Source organism: Trypanosoma cruzi, genomic scaffold (genome assembly GCF_000209065.1).
Source record: "Trypanosoma cruzi strain CL Brener 1047053516785 genomic scaffold, whole genome shotgun sequence".
Taxonomy (NCBI): Eukaryota; Euglenozoa; class Kinetoplastea; order Trypanosomatida; family Trypanosomatidae; genus Trypanosoma; species Trypanosoma cruzi.
Genome location: NW_001849491.1, coordinates 1 through 13,989, shown reverse-complemented (window position 1 = coordinate 13,989; position 13,989 = coordinate 1). Strand labels below are relative to the sequence as shown.

Sequence of the window (13,989 nt, the reverse complement as noted above, 5' to 3'; positions counted from 1 at the left end):
ATGCCTGCATCGTGTGTTGGGGGTTCCTGCAGTGTGCACAACTGTTTCCTTCTCTTGTGAATTTTTATTGTGTTGGTGCAGCCAATAATTCAGTTTGTGTTGTTCCTGCTTTTCGCTGGTAAAAGTGCTGCAATAGATGTTTTTATTTCCTCCTTCGTTGCCGTGGCACCTGATTCCTCACCGTTTATTGCGGTGGAAATGAGAATATGTGAGTGGACTCCCACGCACCAGAACGCACCTTCGCTCCTATTTATTGGTGCACAGAAGGGCATGTGTGTTTGGTGGTGCCTCGACCATATATTCTTGTGGGCGTACATTCCCCTGCAGGCTGAGGGCGGGGCGACGCTCCGTCGCGGTGCACTTCCCTCGCATGCCGCCCACTGTGATTCATCATGCATCACCCCCTCACATATTCCGTGGTGCCACACCGCTGATATTATTGCAGCCGCTGTGATTCCGCGTATTTCACGCATTTCATTGTGCCACAATACATCCGCTCGTGTGGCCGCCGCATCCAAACAGCGGTGCCCAACACCGTGAGCGGCAGTCCACATCCTTGCATTTCCCAACGCAGTGGTGCTTGACTGTCAGCCAGGCGCCAGACAACACGAGAGTATTGTGCTGGCAGTACAACACACGGAGCTGCAGCGAATGACTCGGGCGGCGACGCATCTATTTGTCGCAAGGCATTGAAAAGGAGTCGGGCAAAATAATGCCGGCTGCATGCACGACACCATATCCACAGCCAAAGCATGCGACGTGATGTGTGTTTCACTGGTGCTGTGAAATGCCTGCAGACGACGTCACTAGTGGAGGCACACCACCCATGATCAGCGGACAGACAATAATCGGCATGGGAGGCCACAAAAGGCAGCAACGACGCCAGCAGCAGCAGCTCTCTCACTCACTCTCTCTCTCTGTTGCCTCCGAGAAGTAAATATTCCACCAGCCACAGCCGGCTGTGCCATCGTGACACTCCATGCACGTCGTGGCTGCGTCAACACATCCTGCACCCTGCAGCGCCTCAAAAAATGCCTCACTCCGTCCACTAAGTGCATCGATGCGGGCCGTGCCTGGGCTGTTCGTCAGGACCACAGCGATGTGAGGGTCACCGAGTCGCAGCATGTTTGTTGTGACGTTGTTGCATGGCACCTGCACACACACGCAGCGCCTGCATCCCTCCCTTTTGTGTTCGCCCTCTGCCGGAGTCGTCACACACACGGGCAGCAGCAAATTCATTTCATCCTCGACGATCCAAAATCAACACGGACATCCCTCGCGACGCAAAGATCTCAGTTGCCAGCACGGGCCTCCTGCCGCTCTGCCATCGACGCCGAAACACGGCACAGTGCACGCACTTATTTTCTTCGTGTTCCGTCAGCCGTTTGCTTCACACATTCTCCGACGGGCTGACGCCCACAAAAGCACGCCACAAAAGCCACTGTGATCGCACAAGCTCTTGCGATGAGCGTCTGTGTGTGCATGGATCCGCTGCTCACACGTGCTGGCAGGCAGCCTGCAGCCGGTGCCCTCGTGCCAGTCCATCGGCTCCAGCATGGGAAAGAGAAAATGGCCAATTCCTCGTGTACTTATTCCCACCGGCAGTGCCAACACGCTGGTCGCCAGCCGTCATTCCTCAGCACATCCAGGAATGCTGAAAAGTGACGTGGAACCGTCAGCCAGCAATGCCACAATCCCCGCACACATGTCGGCTCCACCAGAGAAGACACACAAACTACAAACAACACCCCTCACATGTTTTCCGAACATCATTCCGACACACCGCGACACGCCAAACAGAAGTATTCGTCACTCCGTGCACCTCCCCACACAATCAAATAGTCTATGCACCACGCACGGCAGCAGCTCACACCCGTCTAAACAAGTGTTCCTCGGAACGGTGTTATCCACGTGCTGCATTGGGCTGCCTCGGCTAAAGGGAGCTGCTTTCGTGAACATTGCTCGCGATCACTCACCCCAACGCGGCCGCCTCCCAGGTGATTGCGCAACCAGTGTTGGGCTCGACAGCACAGGCGCGGGAGCCCGCCGAGCCCAGCCAGCAGTCGCCCATCGTCAACGGTGTCGAACGCAGTCGAGATGCCGGTCGGGACTGCGAGAGAGCGGCGACGGCGACGGTGCAGCGCGGGACGCCGCCCCTGCGACGCTCACACTCCACAGCGATGCGCTCGCTCAGCCCTCGTGCCGTTTTGTCACTCACAGGCGTCACCACGTCGGAGACCGTGCGTCGTGGCGTGGATACAGGCTGACGTCGGTGGCGTGCCAGCAGCGCTGACAGGCGGCGGTGGACCAGTCCTTCGCTCACTCCTAGCAGGACAGAGAGCAGCGGGAGGGGCCGACAAATCTCCGTGCGGCATGCGTTCTTCCCGTGTCTGCGGGTGCGAGTAGTGTCCCCCGTTTCCCAGGAACTTCGCAGGCTACCGTCAGCAAGGGAGGTGCTACTCATCGTTCTGAGCGAGCAGCGGGCTGCGGGTACAAGATGGCGCAGCAACGCATTCAATACACCGCCGGGGCCAGGTGCCAAGACAAGCGAAGAGTCGCGAAAGGACAATTCAAGCGCATACAGCGCGAAGGGCCAACGCATATCCCGGTCACCAGGGGGCACGCAAGCACGAAGTGTGCGGACAGCAGTGGGGATCGCAGCAAGTGGGATTCAGACGATGCGACGGACGAGCGGGTTTCACTGCTGCCGGATTTCGTCGGCGCTTACCAGCGCTACACATGTCGTCTGCGTGCCGTAAGTGACGCACAGAGGCAAAAGCTACTGCGAGGCGGAGACATTGAGCGAAGCCCGAGCCCCATAGCAGCACTCCAGATGACCGTTCCCTCACTGACGCCGGCCAAACTCGCAACTATAACGGCGCAAGGAGCAGACATGATAGCCATCCAGGAGACCCGGAAGTCGTCGGAGCAGATCGCCAGCATGCATACTGGAGAGTATGTGCTCCATGCACAATCACGTATCCGCAAGAAAGGTGTTGCAGCGGCGCTGGTGAGGAAAAACCTCCGCTCCAAGCGTATGCCCCTCATCACTCCTCAACGTGATTCCAGCCTCGAAGTGGTGGTGGTCCGGGTCGCGCTGGGTCAGAACCGTGATCTTATTGTCGCGAGCACCTATATGAGACCACCGCCGCAACTGACACAACCTTTAGGCGGTTGCTGAACTGCCTCTCGGTCTCGTCGCCGCTCATTTCGTGTGGAGGTTTCAATGTGCGTCGCCCACGGTGGGAGCCCTTCCTGGAGACCCCTCCAAGCAACTCCGCTGTAGAATTTCATACAACCGCGCACGGATGCAGGACCCGCCTTGGTTAACACCCCTGGTGAAACAAAGTATGCTCGTGGTGGAAGAGAGAGATCCTGTATCGACCGGACATGGTCAAGGCATCTTACCGTGTCCGACTGGACAGCCAATGTGCCGCCGCTCAGTGACCACTATGTGTTGACATTCACGCTGCATCAGGCATTTAAGGATACCATACCCTCGCCACCCACTTCGGTACGTCGAGTTTTCTACAGCTGGTGGAAGTCCAAGTGGGAGTCCTTCGCCAACGACCTCGACGCACAACTTCCAGCATGCGACCATAAAAAGGCAATCAACCGGCATTAAAGCTTTTACGAGAGCACTTGCAGTTTCACCTCGACGGCATTGACCCCGCGGCATGCACAAGGATGATCCCAAGCTCCGGGGTGACACCCTTGCGAAGGCAGAGCGGATTGCTACCGACAGCAAGGCCCGCCGTCTGCAGTTACCGACGCCCGACCGTGAAGCAGAGACGCAACGGACAAGGAGCCAATTCTTCCTCCTACTCCGTGAGCGCTCGCGCAGCAAATATCGGCGTCGCATCAGAAAGTTAAACCCAGGCAAACCACTCGCCTAAAAAATACGATTCCGGACGTAAAAAGACATCAATTCCATCTCCCACAACGGCGTTGATGTACGATGGCCGCAAGAATAATTTCAGGACAGCAAGGAGAGCAGCGGATGCACTCAATCTTGGATTCCTCCCCACCTCGCAAGGCGATTGGGTTTTCCAACGGGAAATAACGGGGAAAACAAGTCTTTGTGTATTTCTTCTCCACCCCCTTCTTAGGCCGCAGAACAACAACGAGTCGGCCGCCTCATCTTCGATAGGTTTCTTCTCTCCCCTCTCTCTGGATGCCTCTTTTAATCAAGCGGAACTGCGTGCAGCGCTGCGTAGCACACCGTACGGCAAGGCCCCGGACCGGAAGAAGTCTACAGCGAGGCGCTACGACACCTTTCGACGAAGTGTCTCCGATTCCCTCTCCGCCGCATCAACCACAGCCGGACAGCCGGCACGATTCCGGTCCAGTGGCGACGAGCCACCATCGTCCCAGTCCTGAAACCCGGTCATTCGCCGGCGCTAACGGAGTCATATCGACCAATCAGCCTTCCTTCCATCGTGGGTAAGGTTGCTGAGAAAATGGCATTGAGGAGACTGCTTTGGCTGTGGACGCCTCGTCCGCACCAGTATGCGTGCCGTAGTATGCATACCACGACGATGCAGCTGGCACACCTGATACATGAAGTTGAGCATAACAGAAACGATTACTTCCAAGTGAACCTTCCAAAGAAGAGCGGTGTTGGAAGCCAGCTCCACTGCAGGCCCTATGGGGCTCCGTTGGTGCTGATTGACTCCAGCAAGGCTTTTGAGTTCATAGATCATCGAGTCCTCAGTCGCTTGCCGGCCAATATCCCGGGGGTGAACTGTAGAAGGTGGCTTAGAAACTTTCTGCGTGGCCGCTACGCGAAGACACGAGTTGGCAACAGACACAGCGATCGGTCTTCCACGCTGCGAGGAGTTCCTCAGGGGTCCGTGTTGGGACCATATTTGTTCTCCCTTTACGCACACCCACCTCTCAATCTGCTGAACGGCTTCTCAGACGTCACAGCAGACATGCACGCGGATGATCTCTCCATTGTAATCAACGGCCACTCTCGGGAAGACACCATTCCTGCAGCCAACACGGTCCTCAAAAAACTGCACGCGCGGGGTCAGTAAAATGGCCTGGCCATCAACCCGTCAAAGTGCAAAGCCGCTTGGCCCACACTCTCCACGCACACGGAGTCAAACTATGATCGTGAAAGAAAGTGGCCCCTGGAAGTGGCTGGATGTAAAATTCCAGTCATGACCATGGGGGCGTCGCGAACTACGAAGCTTCTTTGCATGGACCTCGATCCGCGACTGACGGCAAATGTGGCGGCCTCCAAGCAATGCACTGCCACATCGCAACGGATATCGCAGCTACGCCGCATTGCGCATAAAGAGGCGGGGCCATCTCCACATGACCCACGCACGTTCATTATCGGATACGGCGCATCCAAATTACGCTACGGCAGCGAGCTCATATGGGAAGTAGCAAAGGATTCAGCAAAGAATGAGATGCAAAAGACTTACGCAGGTCTGGCACGCATTGTCAGGGAAGTTCCGAGCAAAGTTCAGCGGGAATCCGCACTCCTAGAAGCAAATATACCGCCGCTCCATGCTGTCCGTCTGCGTGCGGCTCTCCATGGTTGATAACACACGCAATTGTCAGACGGACTGGAAGCGGAAATCAACGTCTGAGCCTTCGCCTCGCGCAGGTTTCCGCGTCCCGCCATTATCTCGGCACGAGCTATATGCTTTTGTAGACGCATACGCAAAGGGCTACGGCATCACCGAGGACTCACCACGCGAAGAGCGGTTCTTTCGCAGCTCCATTCCTCCCTGGTCTGCGGCCTCCGCTCACCGGGTCACCATCGCTGTGGAACTTCCGATGGAGCACTCGATCACCGACGAAAAAGAACTGATAAGGGAAATGCGCAGAGTCCGTAAAGAGGCTCTAGCGCCACACAGCCACCGCTCGTGGATACTCGCAACGGATGGCGATGTCGACGTTCCCAATTCAGCAGGGGTTGTCATACCGCCTTCATCCCTGCATTCCTCGCAGATAATAGAGAAAGTAATTAACAACTGCGGCACACGCCCTTGAAGCTGCAGGAGGGAATCCAGTGCGCTGCTCCTGGCCCTGGAGAGGCTGATTATCCCTCGGATCCAGCACAGGCGTAAAAACCCCGCTTGTGGCGACACAAAGCCAGTCTCTCCTAGCGGCCCTCAACAAGGACCCGTTCCGCCAGACCGACTGGACGGAGGACCGGATCTGGCAGCGTCTCTTGACACTGATGCGTGCCGGCCGGTCCGTGCACCGGCAGTTTTGTTGCGGACATTGTGCAGTGCATGTTGACGAGCCTGCGGCTCAGCGTGCGACGCAGACCATGGCAAGCGGACAACACACGGAACATGGAATGGCGCCCATATGGCACACGGACCCGCTGACATGCCTTACTACCCAGCCCAGCAAGAAGTGACGTCGTACCATTCGCCAAGACACTCACCGCTACTCGCTCTGTGGTGCCAGGAAGCGGTCTCTGCCACCGCAGGATCAGCCAACTTCCACAGGCACGCCAGTTGACCCGCAGGAAACCTTTCGCCATCTGCTTCTAGAATGCCCAGGCACCTCCGCTGCGCGCCAACGGCTGGGCATTGAGGAAGATCTACGCAGCGAAATGTTCTCCCAATGGCAGTTGCTTCATAGCAGGAAGCTTTTTCCGCTGCTCAACCGCCTCCTCGGCACCCAGATGGCATTGTATAGCTAGACGTGCTGGTAAAAGTACAGAAAAAATGATAATGAGCATTCTCGCCACCATCGGGTCGTGGCGCACCTTGCGATCTCGCTGGTGACCCTCCTGCTCCACTGCTGTTTTTGCGCAACAAGTCATCATCGTCATTTTTGTGGTTTGGTCGGCCTCGTGTTGCGCTCCGGGTTCTCCTCCTTCATCGTCTTGCGGTGTTTCCTTTGCCGTCCCTGGCACTGTGACTGTCCCGTGACGGTTTTTTCCGAAGCCTCACTTCCCTGGGAGGTCCTCCCGCCACCAGCGTGCCCTCCGCCCAAAGACTCCTGTCCATTTCCACGCATCTGAGCGGCAGAGGCGCTGCCAGTGCCGGACGGATTGCAATTGTTACTTCGCAGTGGGTCGCTGCAGGATTGATCCTGCCTCGTCGGAGCAGTGAGTGGTCCTGCGGGGGTGGGATTATGGCCCTCACCCGCCGTGCTTTCTCCACCCTCCTCGTCTTCCTGATTGCTATCAACCTCAGAGTTCACGTTCCCCTTTCGTCCAGAGCCACCGGCCACGGTCCTCCATCCGCAGCCATCACAGCCCGCGCTTGTTCAGCAGTCACCGCGCCATCACCAGCGGGCCGCACACACACACCGTCGCAGCAGCCGTCGAAAACATGCACGAGCTGTTGCACATCACTGCAGGAGCCAACAGGACGCAGAGCACACGGCCAGCCATCATCACAAACAGTGGAGTCGCCCAACGCTGTGGAGCCAAGCTGCAAAAGCACAGAAAACGAAAGGAAAGACACGGCCGCTACACCATGCACAGCCACCGCACAGTCACAAATGGCAGCAGCCCAGCAGCGGCAGCGCACACACACCATGAGCCAGTTGAAAACAGTGAAAGGGCAAAAACACACAACGCCCCGCAGCAAGCAAACAGAAAACACACAAAACAATTAGAAACAAAACACAGCTAAACAAACAGCAATGAAGTAAAAAATGTGAAAACACACAAAACAAAGGGCTGCACAGTATGGCTCCAGCGCGCACGCACCCATCCTCAAATGCGACTCCACGCAAACAGTTGTGTGCGTGCCATGCATATGAGTGTGTCTGGGGTGCGTTCAACGTGACGGATGCGGGGAGCGGCAAGGAGCACACAGCAGGGCAGCGGAAGCAAGTGAAGCAAAACACAATCATTGGTTTATCCTGTTTAGTACATCGGACCACAGTAGACGCACACAAGTCCCCGCAGTTGAGTGCTGGCACGCACAGCCCGCACACAATTCTTCAGCCCAGAGTGGTGTACGCCAGCGCGGATACGGCGAGCAGCAGCGGGGCACACACCCACGCAGAGCTGCTGAGGCTGCCGTCGATTTCGCGAAGAAGTGACGGTGCGCGGGTGGTCGTTGTAGTTGGCGCCTCTGTGGTCGTAGTACTTGGTGCCTTTGTTGTAGTGGTCGTCGTCGTGGTTCTCGTGGTCGTCGTAGTTGGCGCATTTGCCTTTTGAATTTGTTGGACTGGGTTAGCGGATCCACCTGGTTGCTCTTCTGTAATAGGCCCCGGAGGTTTTGGATCGGGACTCGCTGACGGAGCCGATCCCGTGCCTGTGTCTTGTACGGTATTGGTCGTCGTGCCTGAATTCGGTTCCTTACCGTCCGGCTTGCTTGACTCTACCGCATCGTTTTCACCTGGATTTTGTGTAGTACCGTTCCCGGAACTTAATCCTTGTGACGTTTGGCTCCCACTTCCTTTGTGTTCTTTACTGGACGTTCTTTGCGTCCCTGTCCCACCTGCTCCCTCTGGCAAAGCACGCGATAAACTGGAGCCGTCCGCATCTTCAATATTCTCCGTCGCGCACACGGAAGTGCAGCAGCACAGGGCGAGCACCAACAGGGCGCACAGCAGACGGCACGTCATCATCGTGAGTGTGGTCGTTCGGTGGTGTGGAGCTGATCTGCACAGTGAGGGACATGGAGAGCAACAGGGGAGACGAGAGGTGCGGCAGACACACACACAGAGGGCACACCACATGAGGAGAGGGCAGCAGCCAGGCATGCACCGTACGCCGCACACCACGCACGACACACACTCCAATCCACGGCAACAGGCACACACACACGCAGCCCTGCCACAACACCAACACACAGATGGAAGAGGGAGAAGCAAACAGGAGCGGCACACAAGGCTCCACCGCATGCACATACGGCGAGAGCGGTCCGTCGTGTCTGCACCCCTCACGGAGGATACACACACACACGAGAATAGGTGCAGCGCCCACAGCAACACAAAAGCAAAGAAACCATCGAAAAAGCAGAGATCACCGCACTCCACGTGGATTGTTGGTTCACGGGAAGCGCAGCCACCACCACCGCAGCAGCAGCCGCACACGCAAAGTCAAGCGCAAGGAATGGAATAAAGCAGCCATTTATTCGTGTTTCTTTTTGGAGGGTGGAAGATGCCTGCATATGTTGTTATTGTTTTTGCGGAGGGTAAACCTTCATGCCTTCATCGTGTGTTGGGGGTTCCTGCAGTGTGCACAACTGTTTCCTTCTCTTGTGAATTTTTATTGTGTTGGTGCAGCCAATAATTCAGTTTGTGTTGTTCCTGCTTTTCGCTGGTAAAAGTGCTGCAATAGATGTTTTTATTTCCTCCTTCGTTGCCGTGGCACCTGATTCCTCACCGTTTATTGCGGTGGAAATGAGAATATGTGAGTGGACTCCCACGCACCAGAACGCACCTTCGCTCTTATTTATTGGTGCACAGAAGGGCATGTGTGTGTTTGGTGGTGCCTCGACCATATATTCTTGTGGGCGTACATTCCCCTGCAGGCTGAGGGCGGGGCGACGCTCCGTCGCGGTGCACTTCCCTCGCATGCCGCCCACTGTGGTTCATCATGCATCACCCCCTCACATATTCCGTGGTGCCACACCGTCGATATCATTGCAGCCGCTGTGATTCCGCGTATTTCACGCATTTCATTGTGCCACAATACATCCGCTCGTGTGGCCGCCGCATCCAAACAGCGGTGCCCAACACCGTGAGCGGCAGTCCACATCCCTGCATGCCCCAACGCAGTGGTGCTTGACTGTCAGCCAGGCGTCAGACAACACGAGAGTATTGTGCTGGCAGTACAACACACGGAGCTGCATTGAATGACTCGGGCGGGGACGCATCTATTTGTCGCAAGGCAGTGAAAAGGAGTCGGGCAAAATAATGCCGGCTGCATGCACGACACCATATCCACAGCCAAAGCATGCGACGTGATGTGTGTTTCATTGGTGCTGTGAAATGCCTGCAGACGACGTCACTAGTGGAGGCACACCACCCATGATCAGCGGACAGACAATAATCGGCATGGGAGGCCACAAAAGGCAGCAACGACGCCAGCAGCAGCAGCTCTCTCTCTCTCTCTCTGTTGCCTCCGAGAAGTAAATATTCCACCAGCCACAGCCGGCTGTGCCATCGTGACACTCCATGCACGTCGTGGCTGCGTCAACACATCCTGCACCCTGCAGCGCCTCAAAAAATGCCTCACTCCGTCCACTAAGTGCATCGATGCGGGCCGTGCCTGGGCTGTTCGTCAGGACCACAGCGATGTGAGGGTCACCGAGTCGCAGCATGTTTGTTGTGACGCTGTTGCATGGCACCTGCACACACACGCAGCGCCTGCATCCTTCCCTTTTGTGTTCGCCCTCTGCCGGAGTCGTCACACACACGGGCAGCAGCAAATTCATTTCACCCTCGACAATCCAAAATCAACACCGACATCCCTCGCGACGCAAAGATCTCAGTTGCCAGCACGGGCCTCCTGCCGCTCTGCCATCGACGCCGAAACACGGCACAGTGCACGCACTTATTTTCCTCGTGTTCCGTCAGCCGTTTGCTTCACACATTCTCCGACGGGCTGACGCCCACAAAAGCACGCCACAAAAGCCACTGTGATCACACAAGCTCTTGCGATGAGCGTCTGTGTGTGCATGGATCCGCTGCTCACACGTGCTGGCAGGCAGCCTGCAGCCGGTGCCCTCCTGCCAGTTCATCGGCTCCAGCATGGGAAAGAGAAAATGGCCAATTCCTCGTGTACTTATTCCCACCGGCAGTGCCAACACGCTGGTCGCCAGCCGTCATTCCTCAGCACATCCAGGAATGCTGAAAAGTGACGTGGAACCGTCAGCCAGCAATGCCACAATCCCCGCACACATCTCGGCTCCACCAGAGAAGACACACAAACTACAAACAACACCCCTCACATGTTTTCCGAACATCATTCCAACACACCGCGACATGCCAAACAGAAGTATTGTCACTCCATGCACCTCCCCACACAATCACATAGCCCACGCACCACGCACGGCAGCAGCTCACACCCGTCTAAACAAGTGTTCCTCGTACCAGTGTTATCCACGTGCTGCGGTGGGAAGTAAACAAAAGAGACGGGCCGCCAAACCCCAAAAGAGTGCCACGACTGGCCGCAATTCAACGGAACGCTGTCACTCAAAACAATTCAGTCCTCATGCCCTCAACCTCCCACCTTCTCCCGCAAAAGCCCCAAGAGCTGCCAATCAAGCGCGCCGTCCAAGAAAGTCGCTGTGCAACACCAGGAGGAATCGCAGTGCCTCCTGCTGCCATCCGGGTCCGTTGTGGACGCCATGATGAGTAGAAACGCCCATTGGTGCTTCGAAACGACGCTGCACACCTGCGACGCATCATACGGTTTGAGACGCACGTGCCTCACCAGCACCACAGACGCCCACGCGCCGTCGGCACGCCCTACATCGTCAAGGAAACAAAGGATACGTCAGGGTGGCAGCAAAGCACTCGCTGGCAATTCACTTCGCAGGCATCACCACAAGTAGCTCCAGCAGCGCTGCAGACCGTGGGGTGCCGTGGATCAACTGACGCATGGCGTATGTTTAAAAGAAAGGACGTGGTGGCTTTACAAGGATACGAGTGGCTGACACTTTTAGAAGGAGAAAGAAAACAATGTGAGAACACACAAAGAGGAATCAGGCGTCCGCAGTCAAAGCAAACCAGAAATCAAAAAAAGTAAGATGGGTGCACTCAACCACAACACAGGCAGAGGATAAAAAATACCAACAACAAAAAGCCGAAGCGTGGGGGGCGTCCACCCAGCAGTGGGGACGCGCAGCAACAGGTGGGATGACCAGCGCACACACTCTCATTGCTCCCGTAAAGCAAAACACACACACAGGGAGAGAGAGAGAGAGGTCGCCCACTCAAAGCAACGGAAACAAAAAAACAGTTACGGTGCTCCGCCCATGCAGCCAGGCAGGACGGCAGCGGTGCGTGTCGTGCAAAAGAGAGCACCAACGGGCCTGCATGGGTGTGCATGCATATATACGATGGGCACATTATGTGTGTGCATCGTGGGGTGAGGTGAGGGCGAGAGTCCATGCAAGGGGACACACACAGAGAGAAGGACGAGTGTGTGTGCGGGCGGTGCACGGCTCTCTCTCCCCTCACTCTCACGCGGCCACCACCGCAGCAGCAGCCGCACACGCAACAAGAAGAAGCAAAAGAGGGGAGGTGGTGTGGGACACCGTGGTGCTGCCGTCACTGTCGCCAGGTGTCGTCTTATCATTTGTTGGAGCGGTGGTGAGTGGTATTGCTGTTTGTGGTAGTGCCTCAGTGGCTGTAAAAGCAGGATTCGTATTTTGAGGTTCGGGGTCTTTGTGTGTTTCTTTATGATTGGTCTGTTGAGCATTATCAGCATCCTTACTCGCTACACTCTTTGTATCAGCACCGCCACTTGTAGAGATGGGTGAAGCTGTTGTTTCCAATAAGCTGCTGGCAGCTTCGTCCCTCACCGAATCCGATATTGCTGTGCCCTCAGTGTTTTGATCTTCTGCGTCATCCTTTGAGGGCGTTTCTTGCCCCAAAAGCTCCTTTTGGGTTTCTGACGGTGGCTTTTGGTGCATTTCCTCTGTTAAAATTTGTAAGTCTTTTGCTGCTGGGGTTCCTCCTGCTGAATTTGCCGGTGATGGTGGTGGTGGTGGTGCTTTCTTGGAGTCTCTTTCTTCTTTTTCTCGACTATGTGGGTCTGTTGTGCGTTCTTTTCCTGCGGGCACTATTATTAGTTCGGTTTTTGGTTGTTCTTGTGGAGCTGGTTGCAATGTTGTTGATTGTGTGTCGCTGGAAGGTCCTCCCGTCACTGCGGCCCTCTGCTTGTTCTCCTTTCCAGTTGCACCGCCATTAACAACTTCATTTCCTGCGGTGTGTGGTTTAATAGAGGAATGGTTTTCTGCATTAGATGTTGACGCCTCTTGTCTATCCAAGTTGGGTTGTGCGGGTGCTGGGGGTTCTGCTGATTGTGACTTAACACTTTCTTCTGAGGAATCCATGCTCAGGGTGGCTGTCGTACCCTTGCCGCCCTGCAAAACATCACCGTCAACGGGATTAGGGGGTGAAAGCGTACCGGCGGAAAAAGAAGCGGATACCATAGATTTAACACCACTTCCAGAAGAACTTCCACTGGGGCCAACAACACCACCAACAGCATTGTCAGCTCCACCACCTTGACTGCCACCGGATACTGCTGGGCCTTCTGGTAAATCCTGTAATTCTGGTGCTGATGGTTTTGGTGATGGTGGTGACTGCAAGGACAGCGCTTCATTCGACAACACTTGATTTCATGTTACCGGAGATCCCGCAGGTATCACTGCCAACTTGTTTTCTAGCCCCACAGTTCCACCGCGAGGGGATGAGTTTATTTGCCCCAAATCCGTCCCCTCCAAACGATGCCCCTCGTTCTCCCCATTAGTTTCAGGGGGCGGTGAATCCTGTGAATCTACACCTTCCCCCACAAGACCATCGGACGCATCAGACTGAAAACCTGCGGATGCCTCTTCACAACCTCCTTCGGCACCGCACCACAGCACGCAGAGAGCACACAACAGCAGCACACGGCCAGTCATCATCATCGCCATCACTCCTGTCACTTGCCTGCAGCCTTCAGCACAAACCAACTCCCCGTCAACGCAGAGCGGAAGCAAAAGTAGAGACACGGCCGCTACAACACGCACAGCCACCGCACAGTCACAAATGGCAGCAGCCCAGCAGCGGCAGCGCACACACACCATGAGGCAGTTGAAACCAGTGAAAGGGCAAAAACACACAACGCCCAGCAGCAAGCAAACAGAAAACACACAAAACAATTAGAAACAAAACACAGCTAAACAAACAGCAATGAAGTAAGAAATGTGAAAACACACAAAACAAAGGGCTGCACAGTATGGCTCCAGCGCGCACGCACCCATCCTCAAATGCGATTCCACGCAAACAGTTGTGTGCGTGCCATGCATATGAGTGTGTCTGGGGTGCGTTCAA

The 13,989-nt window shown here is 55.7% G+C and overlaps 2 protein-coding genes and 2 pseudogenes across 2 annotated transcripts, besides 6 other annotated features; all 4 read right to left on the bottom strand.

Moving 5' to 3' along the window:
* Positions 1-7,627: a sequence feature (areas not merged during assembly with more than two copies in the genome that could not be assigned to a particular haplotype).
* Positions 2,704-6,699: a mobile genetic element.
* Tc00.1047053510555.41 lies at positions 6,699-7,229 on the bottom strand (annotated as a pseudogene).
* Positions 7,628-8,473: a sequence feature (heterozygous, Esmeraldo-like haplotype).
* Positions 7,930-8,562, bottom strand: Tc00.1047053510555.30 (mucin TcMUCII, putative; the record flags this gene model as incomplete). Its single annotated transcript, XM_802662.1, has 1 exon — positions 7,930-8,562. The coding sequence occupies one exon, from the start codon at positions 8,560-8,562 to the stop codon at positions 7,930-7,932; it is 633 nt and encodes a 210-aa protein (XP_807755.1).
* Positions 8,042-8,135: a microsatellite.
* Positions 8,474-12,986: a sequence feature (areas not merged during assembly with more than two copies in the genome that could not be assigned to a particular haplotype).
* On the bottom strand, positions 9,915-10,376 carry Tc00.1047053510555.21 (uncharacterized protein; the record flags this gene model as incomplete). The annotated part of the gene is made up of 1 exon (XM_802663.1): positions 9,915-10,376. One exon carries the CDS (start codon positions 10,374-10,376, stop codon positions 9,915-9,917), a length of 462 nt encoding a protein of 153 aa, XP_807756.1.
* Tc00.1047053510555.10 lies at positions 12,129-13,742 on the bottom strand (annotated as a pseudogene).
* Positions 12,987-13,989: a sequence feature (heterozygous, Esmeraldo-like haplotype).